General features: G+C 45.0%; 1 protein-coding gene and 1 long non-coding RNA gene across 3 annotated transcripts in view; one reads left to right on the top strand and one right to left on the bottom strand.

Moving 5' to 3' along the window:
* LOC130283397 (uncharacterized) overlaps window positions 1-12,154 on the top strand; it is a 243,525-nt gene extending 231,371 nt beyond the window's left edge. Inside the window, exon 6 of one of the 2 annotated variants that reach the window (XR_008846680.1) lies at window positions 11,740-12,154. This is a non-coding gene — a long non-coding RNA (uncharacterized LOC130283397). Of the gene's footprint in view, window positions 1-2,544; window positions 2,682-11,739 lie in introns of those variants that run through there. The other variant, XR_008846683.1, reaches the window with a different exon arrangement.
* The window catches only part of PDE4B (phosphodiesterase 4B), a 467,359-nt gene that overhangs the window by 152,982 nt on the left and 302,123 nt on the right, over window positions 1-12,254 (bottom strand). The window contains 3 exon segments of the mRNA XM_056532827.1: window positions 2,332-2,402; window positions 2,587-2,623; window positions 7,627-7,821. Of these exon segments, the coding sequence (XP_056388802.1) occupies window positions 2,332-2,402; window positions 2,587-2,623; window positions 7,627-7,821 (303 nt within the window).

The following is a 12,254-nucleotide window of genomic DNA, read 5'->3' on the forward strand; positions in this document are numbered from 1 at the left end:
CCAACTGTTGCAAAACTACAATTCCCAGCTGGGAATTGTAGTTTTGCAACAGCTGGAGGCACCCTGTTTGTGAAACACTGCAATAAACATGTATTGCAGTTCTCTGCTGCTCATTGCAGTGTTCCATAAAAGTCTAGGTGGTCAGACAGCGACATCTAGTGGACAATTTGCATTATTACATAAAGCCTAGTTAAAGTGGTACACCGGTGGAAAACATTTTATTTTTTTATTTTATTTTTTTATTTTATTTTTTTAATCGACTGGTGCCAGAAAGTTAAACAGATTTGTAAATTACTTCTATTAAAAAATCTTTACCCTTCCAGTACTTATTAGCAGCTTTATGCTACAGAGGAAATTCTTTACATTTTGAATTTCTTTTTTTGTCTTGTCCACAGTGCTCTCTGCTGACACCTTATGCCCGTATCAGGAACTGTTCAGAGCAGGAGAAAATCCCCATTGCAAACCTATGCAGTTCCTGATACGGGCATCAGGTGTCAGCAGAGAGCACTGTGGACAAGACAAAAAAAGAAATTCAAAAAGAAAAGAATTTCCTTTGTAGCATACAGCTGCTAATAAGTACTGGAAGGGTAAAGATTTTTTAACCCGATAACGACCATGGACGTCTATACTCGTCCAATGGCCGTTACCGGGGTATGACGCGGACTCCCGACTCGAGCCCGCGTCATACCGGCCAGCCCCCAGCTGATTCCTGTAGCTGGGGGCCGGCGTTAATAGCCGACATGCTGCGATTAACCCTTTAGATCGCCGCTGTCAAAGTTGACAGCGGCGTCTAAAGGTGCCTGTATACAGTCCCTGGTGGTCCAGTGGGGTGTAGTGCCCCCCTGCAGCGCGATCGCGGGGGAGCGATCCACTACTGAGGTAGCCTGAGGGCTTACCTCTCCTGCTGCGGCGGCTCCGGTGCTCTGAATGATAAAGCCTGGCAGGTCCAGGCTTTATCAATCGAGCGCAGAGCACGCAGATCATTGTGGTTTTATGAAACCACAATGATCTGTATGAGGAATCTAATGATTCCTCCTAAAAGTCCCCTAAGGGGACTAAAAGTGTAAAAAAAAAAAGTTTAAAAAAAGTTTAAAAACACACACATTAACCCCTTCCTTATTAAAAGTTTAAATCACCCCCCTTTTCCCAAATTCCATATTAAAAATATGTAACCATAATAAAAATAAACATATCTGGTATCGCCGCGTGCGTAAATGTCTGAACTATAAAAATATATCATTAATTAAACCGCGCGGTCAATGGCGTACCATAAAAAAAGGAATAAAAATTGATCAAGAAGTCCAATCAAAATAAAAATGGTACCGATTAAAACTTCAGATCACGGCGCAAAAAATGAGCCCTCAAACCGCCCTGTACGTGTAAAAATAAAAAAGTTATAGGGGGTCAGAAGATGACAATTTTAAATGTACTAATTTTCCTGCATGTAGTTATGATTTTTTCCAGAAGTACGACAAAATCAAACCTATATAAGTAGGGGATCATTTTAATCGTATGGACCTACAGAATAAAGATAAAATGTCATTTTTACTGAAAAATGTACTGCCTAGCAACAGAAGCCCCCAAAATTTAAAAAATTGTGTTTTTTCTTCAATTTTGTCGCACAATGATTTTTTTTTTCCGTTTCGCCATAAATGTTTGTGTAAAACGACTGATGTCATTCCAAAGTAGAATTGGTGGCGCAAAAAATAAGCAATCATATGGATTTTTAGGTGCAAAATTGAAAGGGTTATGATTTTTAAAAGGTAAGGAAGAAAAAACGAAAGTGTAAAAACAGAAAAATGCTTGGTCCTTAAGGGGTTAATAGAAGTATTTTACAAATCTGTTTAACTTTCTGGCACCAGTTCATAAAAAAAAAGATAATAATAATAAATAAAAAAAAATATATATATATATATATATATATATATATATATATATAAGTTTTTCACCGGAGTACCCCTTTAAAGCCTATCCAGGATTAGAGAAACATAGCTATACAGTATATAACCTATAAACATGGCGCCACTCCTATTCTCAGGGCATTACAATGCGCCACCAATCGCTTCAATGGAACTGAGCTGCAGTACCACACAGAACCTGAGGACATGAGTGGCGCTGTTTCTGTTAGAGAGCAGCAATGTTTTTCCTATTCCTGGATAACCCCTTATGCTTTTACTACTCTCCATGATGGGACGTAACGCCACAATATTAACTAAATCTAGAATCAACTCTCAGGCATGCAGATGTGGCAGAGCTGACTCTGTTTCAATGGAATGTTTCCATTCACTGACAGCAAACAGAGACAATTTTCTTTTCTTTTCCCGCACTTACTTGTTTGGCGCTCCTTGAAGATTGGTTAATAAGGTAAAATTATTCCTGACGCTGCGCAGACTGGCCAGCACCTGTAACAGAGACGGAGGCGCGTGAGCCACTCGGGGGAGGAGGAAAACAATGGAAGGCGTGTAGGCCAATCAGATCGCTGCTTTATTATTGCACAATGAGCGCTGAGATCCGATTGGCTGATTATTTTTTTTATACATACAGTAAAAAGTCCAACATTGCAAATGGTGACAGAGAGGCACTTACCTGAGCGAATGGAGTCACAATCAAGTCATCGCCGTGTCTGCAAAAAAGGGAGAAAATGATTATATCTAAAGTGATGGAAGGAGGAGGAGAGCGTTATACTGAGGAGACAAGATGGAGGAAGAAGAGAGCGTTATACTGAGGAGACAAGATGGAGGAGGAGGAGAGCGTTATACTGAGGAGACAAGATGGAGGAGGAGGAGAGCGTTATACTGAGGAGACAAGATGGAGGAGGAGGAGAGCGTTATACTGAGGAGACAAGATGGAGGAAGAAGAGAGCGTTATACTGAGGAGACAAGATGGAGGAGGAGGAGAGCGTTATACTGAGGAGACAAGATGGAGGAGGAGGAGAGCGTTATACTGAGGAGACAAGATGGAGGGAAGAGGAGAGCGTTATACTGAGGAGACAAGATGAAGGAGGAGGAGAGTGTTATACTGAGGAGACAAGATGGAGAAGGAGGAGAGCGTTATACTGAGGAGACAAGATGGAGGAGGAGGAGAGCGTTATACTGAGGAGACAAGATGGAGGAGGAGGAGAGCGTTATACTGAGGAGACAAGATGGAAGGAGGAGAGCGTTATACTGAGGAGACAAGATGGAGGGAGGAGGAGAGTGTTATACTGAGGAGACAAGATGGAGGAGGAGGAGAGCGTTATACTGAGGAGACAAGATGGAGGAGGAGGAGAGCGTTATACTGAGGAGACAAGATGGAGGCAGGAGGAGAGCGTTATACTGAGGAGACAAGATGGAGGAGGAGAGCGTTATACTGAGGAGACAAGATGGAGGAGGAGGAGAGCGTTATACTGAGGAGACAAGATGGAGGAGGAGGAGAGCGTTATACTGAGGAGACAAGATGGAGGAGGAGGAGAGCGTTATACTGAGGAGACAAGATGGAGGAGGAGAAGAGCGTTATACTGAGGAGACAAGATGGAGGAGGAGGAGAGCGTTATACTGAGGAGACAAGATGGAGGAGGAGAGCGTTATACTGAGGAGACAAGATGGAGGAGGAGAGTGTTATACTGAGGAGACAAGATGGAGGGAGGAGAGCGTTATACTGAGGAGACAAGATGGAGGAGGAGAGCGTTAAACTGAGGAGACAAGATGGAGGAGGAGGAGAGCGTTATACTGAGGAGACAAGATGGAGGGAGGAGAGCGCTATACTTAGGAGACACGATGGAGGAGGAGGAGAGCATTATACTGAGGAGACAAGATGGAGGAGGAGGAGAGCGTTATACTGAGGAGACAAGATGGAGGGAGGAGGAGAGCGTTATACTGAGGAGACAAGATGGAGGGAGGAGGAGAGCGTTATACTGAGGAGACAAGATGGAGGGAGGAGGAGAGCGTTATACTGAGGAGACAAGATGGAGGGAGGAGGAGAGCGTTATACTGAGGAGACAAGATGGAGGGAGGAGGAGAGCGTTATACTGAGGAGACAAGATGGAGGAGGGTGTTATACTGAGGAGACAAGATAGGAGGAGGAGAGCGTTATACTGAGGAGACAAGATGGAGGAGGGCGTTATACTGAGGAGACAAGATGGTGAAGGAGGAGAGCATTATACTGAGGAGACAAGATGGAGGAGGAGGAGAGCGTTATACTGAGGAGACAAGATGGAGGGAAGAGGAGAGCGTTATACTGAGGAGACAAGATGGAGGAGGAGGAGAGCGTTATACTGAGGAGACAAGATGGAGGGAAGAGGAGAGCGTTATACTGAGGAGACAAGATGGAGGAGGAGGAGAGCGTTATACTGAGGAGACAAGATGGAGGAGGAGGAGGAGAGCATTATACTGAGGAGGCAAGATGGAGGAGGAGGAGAGCGTTATACTGAGGAGGCAAGATGGAGGAGGAGGAGAGCGTTATACTGAGGAGACAAGATGGAGGAAGGAGGAGAGCGTTATACTGAGGAGGCAAGATGGAGGAGGAGGAGAGCGTTATACTGAGGAGACAAGATGGAGGAGGCGGAGAGCGTTATACTGAGGAGGCAAGATGGAGGGAGGAGGAGAGCGTTATACTGAGGAGGCAAGATGGAGGGAGGAGGAGAGCGTTATACTGAGGAGACAAGATGGAGGGAGGAGGAGAGCGTTATACTGAGGAGGCAAGATGGAGGAGGAGGAGAGCGTTATACTGAGGAGACAAGATGGAGGAGGAGGAGAGCGTTATACTGAGGAGGCAAGATGGAGGAGGAGGAGAGTGTTATACTGAGGAGACAAGAGGGAGGAAGAGGAGAGCGTTATACTGAGGAGACAAGATGGAGGAGGAGAGCGTTATAATGAGGAGACAAGATGGAGGAGGAGAGTGTTATACTGAGGAGACAAGATGGAGGGAGGAGAGCGTTATACTGAGGAGACAAGATGGAGGGAAGAGGAGAGCGTTATACTGAGGAGACAAGATGGAGGAGGAGGAGAGTGTTATACTGAGGAGACAAGATGGAGGAGGAGAACGTTATACTGAGGAGACAAGATGGAGGGAAGAGGAGAGCGTTATACTGAGGAGACAAGATGGAAGGAGGAGGAGAGCGTTATACTGAGGAGACAAGATGGAGGGAAGAGGAGAGCGTTATACTGAGGAGACAAGATGGAGGGAGGAGGAGAGCGTTATACTGAGGAGACAAGATGGAGGGAAGAGGAGAGCGTTATACTGAGGAGACAAGATGGAGGGAAGAGGAGAGCGTTATACTGAGGAGACAAGATGGAGGAGGAGGAGAGCGTTATACTGAGGAGACAAGATGGAGGAGGAGGAGAGCGTTATACTGAGGAGACAAGATGGAGGAGGAGGAGGAGAGCGTTATACTGAGGAGACAAGATGGAGGAGGAAGAGAGCATTATACTGAGGAGACAAGATGGAGGGAGGAGAGCGTTATACTGAGGAGACAAGATGGAGGAGGAGGAGAGCGTTATACTGAGGAGACAAGATGGAGGGAAGAGGAGAGCGTTATACTGAGGAGACAAGATGGAGGAGGAGGGTGTTATACTGAGGAGACAAGATGGAGGGAAGAGGAGAGCGTTATACTGAGGAGACAAGATGGAGGAGGAGGAGAGCGTTATACTGAGGAGACAAGATGGAGGAGGAGGAGGAGAGCGTTATACTGAGGAGACAAGATGGAGGAGGAGGAGGAGAGCGTTATACTGAGGAGACAAGATGGAGGAGGAGGAGAGCGTTATACTGAGGAGACAAGATGGAGGAGGAGGAGAGCATTATACTGAGGAGACAAGATGGAGGAGGAGGAGGAGAGCGTTATACTGAGGAGACAAGATGGAGGGAAGAGGAGAGCGTTATACTGAGGAGACAAGATGGAGGAGGAGGAGAGCGTTATACTGAGGAGACAAGATGGAGGGAAGAGGAGAGCGTTATACTGAGGAGACAAGATGGAGGAGGAGAGCGTTATACTGAGGAGACAAGATGGAGGAGGAGGAGAGCGTTATACTGAGGAGACAAGATGGAGGGAGGAGGAGAGCGTTATACTGAGGAGACAAGATGGAGGGAGGAGGAGAGCGTTATACTGAGGAGACAAGATGGAGGAGGAGGAGAGCGTTATACTGAGGAGACAAGATGGAGGGAAGAGGAGAGCGTTATACTGAGGAGACAAGATGGAGGAGGAGGAGGAGAGCGTTATACTGAGGAGACAAGATGGAGGAGGAGGAGAGCGTTATTCTGAGGAGACAAGATGGAGGAGGAGAGCGTTATACTGAGGAGACAAGATGGAGGAGGAGAGCGTTATACTGAGGAGACAAGATGGAGGAGGAGGAGAGCGTTATACTGAGGAGACAAGATGGAGGGAAGAGGAGAGCGTTATACTGAGGAGACAAGATGGAGGAGGAGGAGAGCGTTATACTGAGGAGACAAGATGGAGGGAAGAGGAGAGCGTTATACTGAGGAGACAAGATGGAGGAGGAGAGCGTTATACTGAGGAGACAAGATGGAGGAGGAGGAGAGCGTTATACTGAGGAGACAAGATGGAGGGAGGAGGAGAGCGTTATACTGAGGAGACAAGATGGAGGGAGGAGGAGAGCGTTATACTGAGGAGACAAGATGGAGGAGGAGGAGAGCGTTATACTGAGGAGACAAGATGGAGGGAAGAGGAGAGCGTTATACTGAGGAGACAAGATGGAGGAGGAGGAGGAGAGCGTTATACTGAGGAGACAAGATGGAGGAGGAGGAGAGCGTTATACTGAGGAGACAAGATGGAGGAGGAGAGCGTTATACTGAGGAGACAAGATGGAGGAGGAGAGCGTTATACTGAGGAGACAAGATGGAGGAGGAGGAGAGCGTTATACTGAGGAGACAAGATGGAGGAGGAGAGCGTTATACTGAGGAGACAAGATGGAGGAGGAGGAGAGCGTTATACTGAGGAGACAAGATGGAGGGAGGAGGAGAGCGTTATACTGAGGAGACAAGATGGAGGGAGGAGGAGAGCGTTATACTGAGGAGACAAGATGGAGGAGGAGGAGAGCGTTATACTGAGGAGACAAGATGGAGGGAAGAGGAGAGCGTTATACTGAGGAGACAAGATGGAGGAGGAGGAGGAGAGCGTTATACTGAGGAGACAAGATGGAGGAGGAGGAGAGCGTTATACTGAGGAGACAAGATGGAGGAGGAGAGCGTTATACTGAGGAGACAAGATGGAGGAGGAGAGCGTTATACTGAGGAGACAAGATGGAGGGAGGAGGAGAGCGTTATACTGAGGAGACAAGATGGAGGGAGGAGGAGAGCGTTATACTGAGGAGACAAGATGGAGGGAAGAGGAGAGCGTTATACTGAGGAGACAAGATGGAGGAGGAGGAGGAGAGCGTTATACTGAGGAGACAAGATGGAGGAGGAGGAGAGCGTTATACTGAGGAGACAAGATGGAGGAGGAGAGCGTTATACTGAGGAGACAAGATGGAGGAGGAGAGCGTTATACTGAGGAGACAAGATGGAGGAGGAGAGCATTATACTGAGGAGACAACTAGAGGTCCTCGGTTTGGAAACTACCGGCATAGAACCATGAGGAGTAGCTGGACAAATAGTCAGTGACCACATTACTGCGAGGAATCCAGGGCGACTTACTGCTCACTGGCGGCGGACGAGTTCCTGGACATCGTCTTTGGTGATAAGTCATAGTCGCTGTCCGAGCGGTAGAGGAAGGATTCCCGGCGCTGGTTGTGACTTGGGAAGTTTGTATGAAGAACGAGTCCTGAGCCCGGGCTGGTCTGGTGGTCCAAGGGGCTACGTCCTGCGGCTGGGCCATTTTCGACATCAAAACTGCAAAAAAAAAAATAAAAAATAAAAAATAAATAAAAATGAATAAATAAAATAAAAAATAAAAAAATAAATTCCATAAGACATATATTACTATATACACATGAATCCTGATCGATCACTGTTGAATAATTCAGTACACTATCACCCCCTAGTGGTCGATTGTGGTCATTTCTCTTCACTTGAACCCTTCCTGCTGTAGCGATTTTTTATTTTTTAATCTTTAATAACAATGTTTTTTTTTTTTTTTTTTCCTGTGCTAAGAGAAATCATTTTTTTTTCTATCCTGTCAATTTGTACTTTTTTAATGGGACCTTTTATTTAGTTACATACGGTAATCTATTAAAAAATGTAATAAAAAAAAAGAAAAAAAAGATAATAATGAATAAAAAAAATTAAAAAAATTTAAAAAAATTCCATAAGACAGATAGTAATATATATTACTATATATACATGAATCCTGATCGATCACTGTTGAATTATTCAGTACACTATCACCCCCTAGTGGTCTATTGTGGTCATTGTGGTCATATTTTTTAATCTTTAATAACAATGTTTTTTTTTGGGGGGGGGGGTTTCCCCGTGCTAAGAGAAATCATTTTTCTATCCTGTCAAGTTGTACTTTTTTTATTTAGTTACATAATTTATTATAAAATGTAAAAAAAAAAAAAAAAAAAAAGGAAAAATCTGAGAAAAAAAATCTATATTTAGGGGGTAAGAAGTGATCAGCTGATCATTGTGTTGATCCATTGTTCGGTAAGTGTTCTGCTTCCCTGCAGCGACACCACAGGAGAAATGAAGAATTACACTGGATGCTTTGAAGTAAAAAAGAAAAAACAAGTCTGTTCGTGTAATGCAGTGTTTCCCAACCGAGGTGCTGTTCCTCCAGCTGTTGCAAAACTACAACTCCCAGCATGCCCGTTCTGCTTCCCTGCAGTAAGTGTTCTGCTTCCCTGCAGCACCACCACAGGAGAAATGAAGAATTACACTGGATGCTTTGAAGTCAAAAAGCCTGTTCGTGTAATGCAGTGTTTGCCAACCGAGGTGCCTCCAGCTGTTGCAAAACTACAACTCCCAGCATGCCCGGACAGCCATTGGCTGTCCGGGCATGCTGGGAGTTGTAGTTTTGCAACAGCTGGAGGCACACAGGTGAGGAAACACTGAGTTAGAACAACGACTCTGCATACAATTTTGCATTAAACTCTCTTCGGGTTATTCAAAAGGCTTTTGGGCACCATGCGACGAGTTCAGGAAAAATGTAAAAAATGGCGCAAACTGCGTGAAGTCCCAAGGTGCCTACTGCGAAAGGGACGGAGATGTCATTGTCCCATGTATAATGTTTTTTAAATCTTGTATCTTCTTCATTATAAGTCTCTATTTTTTTCATGGTTGGATTCTTTCCTCCAATAATTGGGTAATGTAATTAAAAACTTCCCCATCATTTGCACTTTTTCAGCTGTAGTATCCTATAGATACCACTAGAGGGTGCTCAAGCATTACAAATAAAAATCCTGCCTTTAGCCTTAGGAAGCTGAGCTCCTTGGAGATTCCTATAGGGCTCTGGGGAGAACTGATTCTTCTTGAAGAGACCAAGTTAGTGTAAAGAGATTTACAGGCAATGCATCATGGGAAAAGAAAATAAAAAAAAACAGTATGCAAAGTAGCTCTGCAAAACTCACTACAGCACTATCTTATGCATGATTATAAGGTGTGGGAGGCTGCAAAATGATGCTATAGGCCAGTGGTCTTCAACCTGCGGACCTCCAGATGTTGCAAAACTACAACTCCCAGCATGCCCGGACAGCCATCGGCTGTCCGGGCATGCTGGGAGTTGTAGTTTTGAAACATTTGGAGGTACGCAGGTTGAAGACCACTGCTATAGGCCATTGTTTCCCGACCAGGGTGCCTCCAGCTGTTGCAAAACTACAACTCCCAGCATGCCCAGACAGCCTTAGCATGCTGGGAGTTGTAGTTTTGCAACAGCTGGAGGCACCCTGGTTGGGAAACATTGGTCTTTGGCTTTCTGGGCATGCTGGGAGTTGTAGTTTTGCAACAGCTGGAGGCACCCTGGTTGGAAAACACTGATGTATCTGATTAATAGAGGATGCTGGGAGTTGTAGTTTTGTAACAGTGAGACAATGAGACAATCTCTATTAATGGATGGTTAATACGGGACCTGACTGGGGACAAGCACCAATTACTATTATTCTAGATACTACACTTGGAATAATATTTTTGCTGAGTTTTGTAATGTCAAGTACCATATATCCTCCAAGAAATACTGCTGAGAAGAAGCAAAAAAAAAAAAAAAAAAAATAAAATAAAGAAGCAAGAAAAAAAAACATAAATAAATAAAAAATAAATAAATAAATAAAATTTAAATAAAACATGGCTGTAATACCAACAATTACCACCAGGTGCTGCCCTGATACCATATAATGAAATTTAAAGTTGAATTTTTTTTCCCCAAATCAACTGGCTCCAGAAAGTTATAGAGATTTGTAAATTACTTCTATTCAAAAATCTTAATCCTTCCAGTACTTATCAGCTGCTATATGCTCTACAGGAAGTTGTGTAGTTCTTTCCAGTCTGACCACCTCTGTATGTGCCTGGAACTGTCAAATCGCCATAGCAAACCTATCCTTCTCTGGACAGTTCATGACACTGACAGAGGTGGCAGCAGAGAGCACTGTGGCCAGACTTGAAAGAACTACATAACTTCCTGTGGAGCAAACAGCAGCAACAGCTGTCTGAGCATGCTTGAGGTTGCAGTACTGCAACATCTGGCGGTCCACGGTTTGGAGACTACAGCAAATACAGGGGGCAATGCACCTTAGTCCGCCCTCTACTGGATAAATGTAGTATTTTATAGCGGCTGGTTATGCAGAGTTAGCAAATTGGCACCCTAAAAGTTTGGATACCCCTATATGATATCCATGTGCACAGGATTTGGGGGGGGGTAAGAAGTAACCTATTTTTAAGAAGTGTCCACCAATGATTGGCTGATCATATAGTTGATCACCAGCAATTAGCTGCAAGTGTTCTGCTTCCCTGCAGTAAGTGTTCTGCTTCCCTGCAATAATTGTTCTGCTTCACTGCAGTTAGTGTTCTGCTTCCCTGCAGTAAGTGTTCTGCTTCCCTGCAGTAAGTGTTCTGCTTCCCTGCAGTTAGTGTTCTGCTTCCCTGTAGTAAGTGTTCTGCTTCCCTGCAGTAAGTGTTCTGCTTCCCTGCAATAAGTGTTCTGCTTCCCGGCAGTAAGTGCTCTGCTTCCCTGCAGTAAGTGTTCTGCTTCCCTGCAGTAAGTGTTCTGCTTCCCTGCAGTTAGTGTTCTGTTTCCCTGCAGTTAGTGTTCTGCTTCCCTGCAGTTAGTGTTCTGCTTCCCTGCAGTTAGTGTTCTTCTTCCTTGCAGTAAGTGTTCTGCTTCCCTGCAGTTAGTGTTCTGCTTCCCTGCAGTTAGTGTTCTGCTTCCCTGCAGTTAGTGTTCTGCTTTCCCTGCAGTAAGTGTTCTGCTTCCCTGCAGTAAGTGTTCTGCTTCCCTGCAGTAAGTGTTCTGCTTCCCTGCAGCGCCACCACAGTAGAAATAAAGAATTACACTGTATGCTTTGAAGTCAAAAAGCCCACTCAGGTAATGCAGTATTTCCCATCTGAGGTGCCTCCAGCTGTTGCAAAACTACAACTCCCAGCACGCCCGGACAGCCGTTGGCTGTCCGGGCATGCTGGGAGTTGTAGTTTTGCAACAGCTGGAGGCACCTCGGTTGGGAAACACTGGCATTGACGCACCACTTCCTTACAGAGACATCCCCCTTTGTATCCATTATCTACTCTGGCTCATAGATGAGGATCCTGAAAAAGACCCCCCCCCCCTATAAAAGTGAGAGGTCCCCTTTAATAGACTGATCTGCTTATTCATGTTAATTACAGCTATAAAGAGATGACAATAAAGAGTTAAAACTTCAATCAGTCCATGAGGAAAAGTAAAAATAGGATCAAAGGAAGTGAGACAGAAGACACGCCAATGACATCATCATTTATTTAGGTCGTCTCTGCGCAGATGATAACGCAATAGGAGGAGGCATCACCCCTGTAGGGTGAATGACCTGGGCGACCTGACCCCTGACCTGGGGGTCAGATGATCAGGAGCAGGCGGCTCCTCTCTGGTTTTCCAAGTTGGTTTCATCCGCTAGATGATCGCCCCGAAGCTGCTGCCTATATGACGAGACTGCGGGGGAGTCACTTAACTTATTGTCACTGCGTCTAATAAAAGCTCTTAAAGGGAGCAGACACCTGAAAGGGATATAGAAGATAAACACCTCCCCTCCAGATCTGTCTGTATACTGCTGCTATCTCTATGGCATCAGGATATATAGAAGTTATACACCTCCTTCCAACTCTATCTATATACTGCTGCTATCACTATGGCATCAGGATATATAGAA

Source organism: Hyla sarda, chromosome 7 (genome assembly GCF_029499605.1).
Source record: "Hyla sarda isolate aHylSar1 chromosome 7, aHylSar1.hap1, whole genome shotgun sequence".
Taxonomy (NCBI): domain Eukaryota; kingdom Metazoa; phylum Chordata; class Amphibia; order Anura; family Hylidae; genus Hyla; species Hyla sarda.